At 42.6% G+C, this 12,879-nt stretch overlaps 1 protein-coding gene across 4 annotated transcripts in view; it reads right to left on the bottom strand.

Moving 5' to 3' along the window:
• ip6k1 (inositol hexakisphosphate kinase 1) overlaps positions 1 to 12,879 on the bottom strand; it is a 94,342-nt gene that overhangs the window by 16,468 nt on the left and 64,995 nt on the right. For all 4 annotated transcript variants that reach the window (XM_078209324.1, XM_078209326.1, XM_078209325.1 and 1 more), the window contains 2 exons: positions 10,001 to 10,205; positions 3,378 to 3,559 (listed from right to left, as the gene is read on the bottom strand). In XM_078209324.1, coding sequence (XP_078065450.1) covers positions 3,378 to 3,559; positions 10,001 to 10,205 — 387 coding nt within the window. The remainder of the gene's footprint in view (positions 1 to 3,377; positions 3,560 to 10,000; positions 10,206 to 12,879) is intronic.

Raw genomic sequence — 12,879 nt, 5'->3', positions numbered from 1 at the left:
AAGTAGCATAGAAAGATGATCTTAGAGCAGAGGAAGGCTCAAAGAAATAATAAAATTCTGCTGCCAGAATCACTGAGAAAAACTGTAACCAGGTGTGGGAATCCTTTATATTTCAGCAATGTGGCTGGTATCTGCACTGAATATCGATGAAGCATCAAATGTATTTTCTATCAAAGAAAACAACTAACTGGGAGTGACTGAAGATTCATAAAAGCAGTTGAGGTGAAATGCTAATTGCCAAATGGGCATGTGGATTAGTGAACAGCTCCATCTGTGAATGGTTAATGATGTACATAACAGGGCAACACAAGAAAACATAGCACAACACAGGGATAATCAATCAGGGTCACTGTTAAATAACTCTAAAAAAGTAAGGCAGCTGCTAACATAAAAATGTTAGTGTTAACAGAATTGGCTTCTAATGTGTGGATAAGTAGCCTGATTGGAAAAATTGTCCATGCCAGAAACCTGACTGAAAACAGAAAATGCTAGAAATACTCAGTCACCATCTGTGAAAAAGCAGTATATGACACTTTTGGTGTGAAATACATCAGAGTACACACATGAAACCTGTTACTTCTCAGACACTGGCTGACATGTTGTGTATTTCCAACATTTTCTGTCTTTAAAGACACTGATGCCTGGGATGTTTATGGACGTTGGTGTGAGCAAGCAAACCTCATCTTTCTTTGACCTAGTGTACAGTATTTTGAAGAGCTAGAAAGGTTTTACCAACCACTTCTAAGATTCCCAAATATCAATTGCCGCAATCAGCACTTGAAAATAGCACAGGAATCCTTTGGTTTTGAGCTTATAGCAGTCTAAAAGAGAACACAAAGACTAAAGGGCATGCTGATCCATTGTTTAATTTACAACCGCAGCAGTGCTGTGCCAAATGTACTTGAAATCATTAGGATTTAATTAATTAATTACATTCAGCAAAGAATTTTCTCGACTATCCCTTAGAAAAAGACAAATAATTATATCTGCCCACTATATCAAATTGAGTCTCCAGAGATCGACCAATGGACTAACTTTCCATTTTATGCATATAGAGTCTCTTGAGGGGATAGAAAGCAGAATTGTTAAATTTGCCGGGAACATAGAATACAGGATAAAAAAAGGTGCTGCAGTTTTAAGAAAGTTATCAAGAAGTAGCTAGTGCCATTAATTACATGTTAAAAGTCAGCGGTGTTGCCATCTGTCCCATGATGCAAGAACAGCAAAGCAGCTCAAGTAGTGTTCAAAGAAGCCATGTTAAATGCCATCCCTCCATCACCACACGCAAACACACACCCTAATGTCCCTTTATGTTGTTGAGCTGCACACACTAATTGTAAGGTGTTGGGTCTTGCATTTTCTCACCATGATCCTTCTTCCCTGTCAAGGAAATGACCCACTAGGCAAGTAGTGAGACAACTGCTCATGGTCAGAGTTTGTGCTCCAGTCCCAACCTACGGCAGCTACACAAATTATAAGAGACTAAATTACCATCCCTTACATGGCCTATTCAACAGGAACATCTACACTTGACGCCCCATTCAGTGCAATGCTTTTCTGTGTATATTTTAATCTATCTCATTCAGAAACAAAAACAGAAAGCATTTTTCCCCCACAAGGAGTAAAAATCCACAAGTTTCTGCTCCGAAAGGCTGTGGATATTAAAGTGTCAAATCTAAGATTGAAAAATTGTTACGTAAGGGTACCAAAGGATATGGAACAAAAGCAAGTAAATGCAGTTGAGGTATAGATCGACCATGTTCTAATTAAATGCTGGAACAGGCTTGAAAGGCTGAAAGGCCTACTCCTGTCCCGATGTTAAGGTAGGTATATTGCATTATAATACAACAAAAGTTGTACAATGAAGTTAAGGTGGACTCCAGAACATAACTATAAACTGTAGACATGCAAACTGAGTATTTCAATTCCAAGGTTCATATAATCGACGGAAGGTGGAAAGGAAAATACTATGCTAGACATTAAACATCTCTCTCCAAGGGCAAGATCCATGAAGACCCTGGCATTCCCTCCAGGTACACACTGGGAAAACCATCATATTCAGCTCTCCATTCCTCTCCTCAGTCATTGTCTCAGGCTGCACTTGAACATTCACAACTTCAGTTTAACTTCTGACCCTTTATCCTCTCCCATTTCCACAACAGAATTATATCCAAGTTACACCACAAGCAGAATATTCAACCTAACCAGCCCATGTCAGAATTCACATTGCAAGCGAGCAGTCTTAAAACATTTCCCCACCGTGTTCCTATGCACCTTCAACCCTTTTCCTTAATCCAGCTTTCCAATCCAATCTTGTCTGTTGACACAGATTGTCCCAGTAGAAAGACATACAAGAAATGTCTCGATAACATTGCCTGCAACATCTTTTTAGCTAATCTGTTGCTCAGTTATTGATCCCATGACTCTATCTTCAAACTTGACTATTCCAAATGTTCCCCTGGCCAGCTGCAAACCGCAGCTCATCCAAAACTCTCCTCTCCATATCCAATCCTGTACTCAGTCCTGCTCATCCATCACTTCTGACCTTCCTGGTTCGTGGTTCTCTCAAATATCCCGCCTATTGCAGGACATAACATCCTCCAGGCTCTTCACCCCCAACCCTTCAAAATGTTCAGTCATCTAACCTAAACCTTTTGTGGATTTGCCTCTTGCCTTTGTCCCACCATTAGTGGCCATGCCTTCTGCTCAGTTCACCTCACTCTCTGGAATTTCCTCCTACACTTTCTCCCACCCGTCCTGTTCAAAGTCCATCATTTTGAACAAGCTTTTCGTCACCACACCTAATCTCTTCCATGGCTCTGTCCATCTTGGGTGTCTTTCCAGATTAGAATGCTCTATATATGGGGACGGCATGGTGGCACAGTGGTTAGCACTGCTGCCTCACAGTGCTAGGGACCAAGATTAAATTCCTGCCTTGGGGCACTGTCTATGTGGAGTTCGCACATTCTCCCCGTGTCTGCATGGGTTTCCTCCCACAGTCCAAAGATGTGCAGGTTAGGTTGATTGGCCATGATAAATTGATCCTAGTGTCAGGGGATTAGCAGGGTAAATACGTGGGGTTACTGGAGTAGGGTCCGAGTGGGATTGTGGTCGGTGCAGATTCAATGGGCCGAATGGCCTCCTTCTGCACTGTAGGGATTCTATTCTATGATTCATAAGTACAAGTTTTTATTAGCATGGGGCACTGCAGCAGTCACATCAACTCATTCCGAAATGCAGAAGTACTTTGTTTCTGTTTGGATTTACTGAGGTACTACAATTCCTCAGGCTGTACTAAATAAAAAGGAGAGGACGGTAAGCAGGGCTGTCACCATGCTGACCACAGTACATTACGAGTATGTCTGAGTAAAGGATACTGTAGAGTTTCCGGTCCTTTGATTCTGAGCGCATGCGACTCAGTTGCTGCTTATGGCAACGTAGACTCCATGGGTTGAAGCTGATCTTCTCCGAAATCAGTGCACTGTTACTGTCCAGCATTTGGAAGGGAATGTCCGATGGAACCTGCAGCTCCACCCTTGGACTCTTCATCTCCTGCGTGCTGTGGGAAAGTCAGAGGGGAAATAAACAGGATGAAGAGGGGAACAAGAGAGTCATTTTATAGTGCAGTCACACACATTCATAGATTGCAGGGTGGAGCTGGAAACCTTCTTAGGCATACTAGCCTGAATGTAGCCACATTACAATCCAATACTCCAATAAAAAGGCAACAGCATCTTAGTTTACTAACCTGCATTTGTTTTTTCAGTCCTAACCAAAAGGGAGTGTCATATTTTACAGATAACCTTCTATACTGGTTTAGTTATTGTCTGCTGCTTCTTCAGCTGTGTATCACAGGCAGCAGGAATGAGCTGATTTATACTCACTGCAATGGGTCCTTCTACTATACAGTGCCCAGGTCTGTCTCTCACACATATTGTGCAAGCTGGCATCCAACACAATGACAAATATTGTGGCATGGGCAACTGGCACATTTTCGCCGAAAGCAAGCATACAGCTACAGCAGGCAGTAAAGGCGGCAAATGCTATGTTGGCCTTCATAGCAAGAGGATTTGAGTATAGAGATAGGGATTTGGATGTTTTGCTGCAATTGTATGGGCATTGTTGAGGCCACACCTGGAGTATTGTGCGCAGTTTTGGCGTCCTCATCTGAGGAAGGATGTCTTTGCTATCGAGGGAGTAGAACAAAGGTTTACCAGGCTGATTCTTGGGATGGTAGGTCTGTCATATGAGGAGAGGCTGAGTCGCTTAGGATTATTCACTGAAGTTCAGAAGAGAGAGAGGGGATCTCATAGAAACTTAACAGGGTTAGACAGAGTAGATTCAGAAAGAATGTTCTCAATGGCGGGGGAGTCCAGAACTAGGGGTCATAGTTTGAGGACAAGGGGTAAACCTTTCAGAACTGAGGTGAGGAGAAATTTCTTCATCCAGAGGGCGGTGAATGTGTGGAATTCACTACCACAGAATGTAGTTGAGGTCAAAACGTTGTCTGATTTCAAGAAGAAATTAGATTAAGTTCTGGGAGCTAAAGGGATCAAGGGATATGGAAGGAAGGGGGATCAAGATATTGAATTCAATGATCAGCCACGATCAAGATGAATGACGGAGCAGGCTCAAAGGGCCGAATGGCCTATTCCTGCTTCTTGTTTCTATGTTTCTACTCAGGGCTTCAATTACTTTCACAGTATGTGGGCAATTGATGTCACATGTCACTGTGTAGCAGCAATCATGCCATCCCTGTAGCCATGCAAACACATGCAATATCAGAAACATACACTATCAAAAATCACAATCACCCACCCATTACAGTGTCAATTCAACCAACCAGTTAGAATTGTATACTTTAAAATGGACACTTGACCTGATCCCAGAGTAGACATGGAGAGCAATGCAAAACAAAGTGGATTCAATGCACCGGCAAAGACTTGACTATCTCAAATGGTGTTTATGAATTTGCTTCTAAGTTTAAAGAGGCTGCTCCTACTAAATTCAAATCCTCAATCGCACAGCCAAGTTGAGTGTTTCCTTCAAATAGCGGTCTGTGGCTTACTCCGCATTCAGCATTAAGAAATCTACAGAGCACAGACTCTATAAGAGGACTGTGAATATCCTCAGTGAACCACAGCCAAAAGTTTCTAACACTTGCCTAAAGTGCAGTAAACAAATGACTCAATGAGAGCTTAGACTTAATTTAATCTACTACATTCACTAAATGCTACAACATTCCTTCAGTTCAAAGTTTACATTGCACTGAAAACAGGTTGACTCAGCTGTCAATCTTAGTAAGTGGCAGCAGTTTTACATCTAGGTTTTAGCAGCTGTGTAGCAGCTGCTATTGGGGAAGCTGATAGAAGTCAACGGTCTTGCATACTATAGAATATATATAGAGCAATCACAATATACTTACCAACTTGTATCCATCAAAACTAACCTAGGCAGCTGGCCTGCACCCAATGATACTGCACTTCTCAGTGGTATAACGACAGGCCTGAACCCACCAGTATTGTACCACCCAGTGTTTCAGTGATAGATTTGTACCCACTAGAGCTGCACCCTAGTGCTGCAGTGACAGGTCTGAATGCACAAGTACTTTAACCTAGTATATTCACCAGTATTCTACATCAGTGCCATAGTGACAGACCTGTACCCCACTAGTACTGTACCCACCACTACTATATTCCAGCATGACAGACCTGCACCCACCAGCACTCTACCCCAGTTTTATACAATGGCAGACCTGTACCCACCAGTACTATTTCAGGTAACAGACCAGAATCAGAGTCATACAGCACAGCAACAGACCCTTCGGCCAACAATGTCTATGCCGACCATCAAATACCAACCTACACTAATTCCATTAACCAGCACTTGGTACACAGCCTACTATGCCTTGATGATTTAACTGCTCGTCCTGATGCTTCTTAAATGTTGAGAGTTCCTGCCTCCACCATCCTCTCAGGCAGTGCATTCCATTTTTCCACCACCTTCTTGGGAAAAATGTTTTCCTCAGATCTCCTCTAAACCACTGCACAGTCCTGGTGTACAGTTTAATTAATTACAATTGTAGGGAGGGCTTAGGTGGGTGTTTGTAATGGTCATACTGTGGCCACTTGAATTGTCATACTGTGGCCACTTGAACTGTCTTAGGCACTTCTGCCATGGAGAAATAATTTTGTTACCATCAGATTAACCACCCCCCCCCCCCCCCCCCCCCCCCCAGCCTCCTCTGCTCTAGTGAAAACAACCCAACCTATCCAGTACTGTATTGCACTGTTACACAATTATAGACTTGTACTCACCAATTCGGGACCCCCCACCCCTCCCAGTGTTATACGGTGACAGCCCAGTGACAGCCCTGTCCAACATCCCAAAGACTTATTGATAGGTTTGCTAATAATTAGTCTTCAGGTTTTCAAATTTTATGTTAAAAATGCTGCATGATATTGAAGGTAACTTCAGTGAGAGGGATAAACTGTGAAACAAACTATATCAGATATACATTGCCAATTCACAATTGTACAGCATCCTATTTTTCGTTGTTCAAGTGGCCACAGTATGACAATTACAAACACCCACCTAAGCCCTCCCTACAATTGTAATTAATTAAACTGTACACCAGGACTGTGCAGAAATCCTGGCATAATATTCAATACTGGTCTTGGTTCTGTATATATCAGAAACATTCCATATCTCAGTTTACTTGAAATAAATGCTGTTATTAACCAGAGGCTCAGAAACATAATTCAGCTGGACACCTCAGTACAGTATTAAGAATGCACTTCATTGTTGGGGCTGCTATTCTCCAGATGCCATGTTAAACTGTGTCCCCATCTGTTTACTTGGGTGGATGCAAACGATCACAAGGCATTAAACAAATGTCGTGGTCCTGGTGTACTGGGCAACCAGACAATTTGGTTTAGTTCTGTTGATTATCTCATTACTGTTTGTGGGATCTTAACGTGTGCAAATTGACTACAGCAGTAACTATATTTCAGTGCTTGAATTGGCTGTAAAACAGAGATGTCCTGAAGATCGTGAAAGGCATGATATACTGCAAGTCCTTTCCTCACGCTGTTCCAACTGGTCTCTCCCCACAAGTTCAAAACATCTCAACAGTAAACAGGTAGATTTTAAATCAGGAGATCCATCTCCTAGAATCTGAAACATTCTGGGTTATCAGGGTGAAGGAGTGGGGCTTACTGGATTGCTCTTTCAGACAGCTAGCATGGCATGAAGGGCTGAAATTTATCCTTTCACCACTGACTGTACTAAAAATTGTAGTTTTTAGGAGACAGTAGGTAAACAGTGCATTGATATGCCTTATTACTGAGACTAAAGAAAATAGTCAAATTTATCGACAGAAAGTTACCTGCAAAAAAGATACTCAGTACAACATTTGACATCCCATGAAGCTATATAAACAATAGTACTAATCTTTGAAGTTCATTCCAGTAACAGTTGGATTGATTTTACAATGAAACTTTGCATCACAATCATTTACAGGATTCAGTAAGAAGTCTCACAACACCAGGTTAAAGTCCAACAGGCTTATTTGGAATCACAAGCTTTCGGAGTGCTGCTCCTTCAACCTGTTGGACTTTAACCTAGTGTTGTGAGACTTCTTACTGTGCCCACCCCAGTCCAACGCCGGCTCTCCACATCATTTACAGATTGCTTATCACGTCCTCAACAGGCAACTGAAGATCCTCCAGACAGGTCTATCTTTGGATAATTATCTTTCTTTCTTTAATGCAGGCTTTGTTGAAGAATAAACAGATTCTTTCTCAATGATCAGGCAGAGTATTGATCATTTCTACCTTTCAAGCAGCTGAGGTGTGAACAGCAGTCTTGCTGGTTGCTTATTGAGTCATGAGAAATTGTTCCAAATGTCTGATGCAAGTCAGCAGGTTTACACACATTAATATTTCAAAGAAAGATTAACAAACGTGACTAGATCATATTCAGTAAAGTAATGGCTGCCTGCCTCCCCATGAAATAAGCAGCTAGCTATCTCTAGCCAGCACGAAAGCACAATACCACAAATGTGAAATAGAAACAAAGTGCTGCAAACACTCAGCAGGCCTGGCAGCATCTGTGGAGAAAGAAACAGAGTTAAGATTTCAGGTCGGTGACCTTTAATCTCTCATTTGAAGCATGCTTTCTCTCCCCGATGGTCCTCCATGTTGCACACAGTTAAATTATGATGTGGAGTTGCTAGCATTGGACTGGGTTGGCACAGTAAGAAGTCTCACAACACCAGGTTAAAGTCCAACAGGTTTATCTGGTATTATGAGCTTTCGGAGCACTGCTTGGAAGTCGGAGTCCACTCACCTAATGAAGAAGTTCCTTTTCGCAAAGTAATAACATTAAGGGCATAACAAATTAACAAAAATCACTCAAGTTGGTAAACATTGTGTAAAACAGAGAATGAATCTCATCTGGTTCAGTACTAAGCCATAAAGGTCAAGGGGAGGAGATGGTACGGTGGTATCAGTAATCCAGCTACCCAGGGTAATGCTCTGCAGATGCGGCTCTAAATCCCAAACAACTTGGTAAAACATAAGTTTAATAAATTAATCAGATAAAAACAACTGGAATAAAAATTAGTTTCAGTAATAGCAAACATCATAGTGTTCATAAAAATCCATTGCGCTCACTAATGTCCTTTAGGGAAGGAAGTCTGTCATCTTTACTTGGTCTGGCCTACAGAGCCACAGCAATGTGGTTGACTTTTAATGCTAGCAGCGACAGTGACACTCAGATCCCATTAAATAATAAATTCTAAAACCGAAGTGGCTGTAGATTTAATTCCTAGTCTGTGTCAAGTTGCCAATTGCAGACCTGACACTTGGGGTGCTACAATTTGCTTTAACTCCTGAGATGGTGAAAGGAAAAATTTGTGAGGGTTCCCACCTCTGGCTGCTACTCAGTAACTCCATCCGGAAAATGAGTATGCACAGGCAATGAGTGAAGGCAAGATTGGACTCATCTGTAGCCATGCACATGGTCAAATAGCAAATAGCACTCAATCTCCATATATGGAGAATGCTGATTTCCATGAGGCACAGGAGTACTGCTGGGAGTACAGCTGGCATCTTTGGAATTTGGTTTTCAGGAGGGAACATGAAAGTGGTGGGAGATTTTAAAAGTTGTTTCAGTGACAGTTATTCTGTACTAAATGAAATTCACAAACTATAGCATGAATGCTATACTTAAAATGTGTTTCATGGAAAACTGTTTTTCCTGTTCGTGGGGGGGGGTTTGGCTGCTGATCTAAATCAGAGTCCATCACTCCTATTCCCTCACTTTTTATTTACAATTCCTTATTTTCTCATTAGCTGTTCTAGACCCCTCTCTCCTGTTGCCATCTCTCGTTTAATTTCTCCCGAGGGTACTCTGCTTTGTCAAATTTCTACCCCGACCCATCTGCATTTCTTGACCTTCTTGCTCTCCTGCCACTGGCCCGATACAACAACCCATTCAATTTAAAGTTCTCATTCTTATGTTCAAATCCCTCCATTGCTTTACCCCGCCCTAACTTTGTAACCTTTTCCATCCCTACAACCCTTTGTTCATCCAATTCTGACCTCTTGTGCACTCCTGATTTCTTTTGCTTCACCAATTGTGACCATGTTTCTACCATCTTGGGGCCCAAGAACTTGAATTTCCTTCCTAAATCTCGTTGTCATTCCTCCTTCAAAACACTCCCTAAAACCAAATGTTTTCAAGTTATTAGTCACCTACCCTAGAATCACCTTACACGACTTGATGACAGGTTTTGTTTGGCTCCTGTGAAGTACCTTGGGACATTATCACATTAAAGGTACTGTATAAATGCAGCTTATTGCAGTCTTGTCATATGTGCTTGATGTTATTAGGATTATGTAAACATGTAACTGCAGGATTTTCCTGCACCTGAATGATATTATGAATACTATCCACACTGAAGCTCATTTACCCGCACACTGAAACCACTGTTTACCTCTCTGCGTTGTCAGAATCATCCTTCTGGATCAGGTTCTCACTGCCACTAGTTGACCGGTAAAGGCTTCTCCGTGAATGTTTCCTGCGAGGTTGATCCCTTTCTTGAACCTCATCTTGCTCTAAATTTTCACTTTCCACATATGGGTACGCAACCAGGTTAATGTAACCATCACGACCTCCTTCAAAACACACCAGCACAACACCTGGATAGGAATAACATAACACTTAAACAAGCAAAGTTCAATTATACAAATTATTCCACTAACAATCTATTACACAATTTTGTATTTGGGAATTGTCCAAATGTTAACAATCCTTGCCTATTCACAACATCCTGTTATAATGCAGCAGCACCAATTCAAAGCTAATATTTCCATTGGTAAATGGAATCCAACACAAACAGCATCGGAATTCACTTTCTCAATCTAATTTCCATGATAAGGTAATTCAACTAAGTGCATAATCTACATTTAAACGACAAGATGACAACCTTTGGTTTAAGCAGAAAATACTTATGCTGGAAAATGCTCAGGTCAAGAAGCATATGTGGAGAGAGAAAGCAGCAGTAGGGTTTTCCAATGCATGCACTTCACCTCCTCAGGCCTCCCAGTAAGTAGAGCACATTCACAGTACCTCAACATCCACAAGAAGAAAGCACCGTAATATACACAGGAGGTTTAACCTCGGATCATCATGTCTCATTGGTTAGCTAACGCCTGCCTCAAGCTGGGAAGCTCCCAGTCAGGTGCTGTCCCGCCATAGCCTGCTTGCTTCAATGGGTGCTTGGAACTTAGAAAGTTCTCTCTTGACAAATTAGTTGTTAATCTATGCACCAAGCCAGATAATCCAACAAAGAAGATACCATTCTTTGGCACTGCAATCTTGAATGTCAGGAGCATGTGTCCTGATCTTACTGACAACCATCTACAGGTTGAAGACTCAGACAAGATAGCTATGATTGACAAAAATTTATAAGGCTTGATGTGGACATTGCTGCACTGCGAGAAACTAAACTCACTCAAAGTGATTTGATTTGATTTATTGTCACATGTATTAACATATAGTGAAAAGTATTGTTTCTTGCGCGCTATACAGATGACAAAACATACCGTTCATAGAGAAGGAAACGAGAGAATACAGAACGTCGCGTTCCAGTCATAGCCAGTGTGTAGACAAAGATCAACTTAACGCAAGGTAGGTCCATTCAAAAGTCTGACAGCAGCAAGGAAGAAGCTGTTCAAGTCGGTTGGCACGTGACCTCAGACTTTTGTATCTTTTTCCTGACGGAAGAAAGTGGAAAGAGGATGTCCGGGGTGCGTGGGGTCCTTAGTTATGCTGGCGGTTTTGCCAAGGCGGTGGGAAGTGTAGACAGAGTCAACGGATGGGAGGCTGGTTTGCATGATGGATTGGGCTACACTCATGACATTTTGTAGTTCCTTGCGGTTTTGGGCAGAGCAGGAGCCATACCAAGCTGTGATACAACCAGAAAGAATGCTTTCTTTGGTGCATCTGTAAAAGCTGCTGAGAGTCGTAGTGGACATGCCAAATTTCCTTAGTCTTCTGAGAAAGTAGAGGCGTTGGTGGGCTTTCTTAACTATAATGTTGGCATGGGGGGACCAGGACAGGTTGTTGGTGATCTGGACACCTAAAAACTTGGAAGCTCTTGACCCTTTCTACTTCGTCCCCCGTTGATGTAGACGGGCATGTTCTCCACTACACTTCCTGAAGTCGATGACAATCTCCTTCGTTTTGTTGACATTGAGGGAGAGATTTATTGTTGCCGCACCAGTTCACCAGATTCCCCATCTCATTCCTGTACTCTGTCTCGTCGTTGTTTGAGATTCGACCCACTACGGTGGTGTCGTCGGCAAACTTGAAAATCAAATTCGAGGGGAATTTGGCCACACAGTCATAGGTGTATAAGGAGTATAGTAAGGGGCTGAGAACACAGCCTTGTGGGGCACCGGTGTTGAGGATGATCGTGGAGGTGTTGTTGCCTATCCTTATTGATTGTGGTCTGTGAATTAGGAAGTTCAGGATCCAGTCGCAGAGGGAGGTGCCGAGGCCCAGAAGTTTGGAGATGAGTTTCGTGGGAATAATAGTGTTGAAGGCTGAGCTATAGTCAATAAATAGGAGTTTGACTTGGGTGTAGTTGTTATCTAGGTGTTCCAGGGTTGAGCGCAGGGCCAGGGAGATGGCATCTGCTGTGGACCTGTTGCGGCGGTAGGCAAACTGTAGTGGATCCAGGTAGCCCGAGAGGCTGGAATTGATTTGTGCCATGACTAGCCTTTCGAAGCACTTTATAATGATGGATGTCAGAGCCAGCGGCCGATAGTCATTAAGGCACGCTGCTTAGTTTTTCTTAGGTACTGGGATGATGGTCGTCTTCTTGAAGCAGATAGGGACCTTAGATTGTTGTAAAGAGAGGTTGAGGATGTCTGTGAATACACCCGCCAGCTGATCCGCACAGGATCTGAGTGCTCATCTGGATACATCCGGGCCAGTCGCTTTCTGTGGGTTAACCTTCTAGAAAGCTGCTCTGACATCTGCAATAGTGACCCCAGATATAGCTTCAACCAAGGCTTCCAGGGTGGAGGGCATGCTCTTGCTGACCTCTTGCTCAAAAAGGACGTAGAATGCATTGAGCTCATCGGGGAGGGGTGCAATTGAGCCAGCAATTTTACATGCCTTCATCCTGTAGCCCGTTACGTCTTGCAGACTTTGCCATACTTGGCAGGGGTCAGTGTGGCTAGCCTGGAATGGTACTGTCTTTTGGTATCTTTGATGGATCGTCTTAGATTGCATCTGGCTTTCTTGTATAAGGTCAGTGTTGCCTGACTTGAACGCCTCAGACCTGGACTTCAGCAAACAGTAGAT

This window comes from Mustelus asterias, chromosome 3, assembly GCF_964213995.1.
Source record: "Mustelus asterias chromosome 3, sMusAst1.hap1.1, whole genome shotgun sequence".
NCBI lineage: Eukaryota > Metazoa > Chordata > Chondrichthyes > Carcharhiniformes > Triakidae > Mustelus > Mustelus asterias.
Note: the sequence above shows the minus strand (reverse complement) of the source record. Positions and strands in the feature narration are given on the sequence as shown.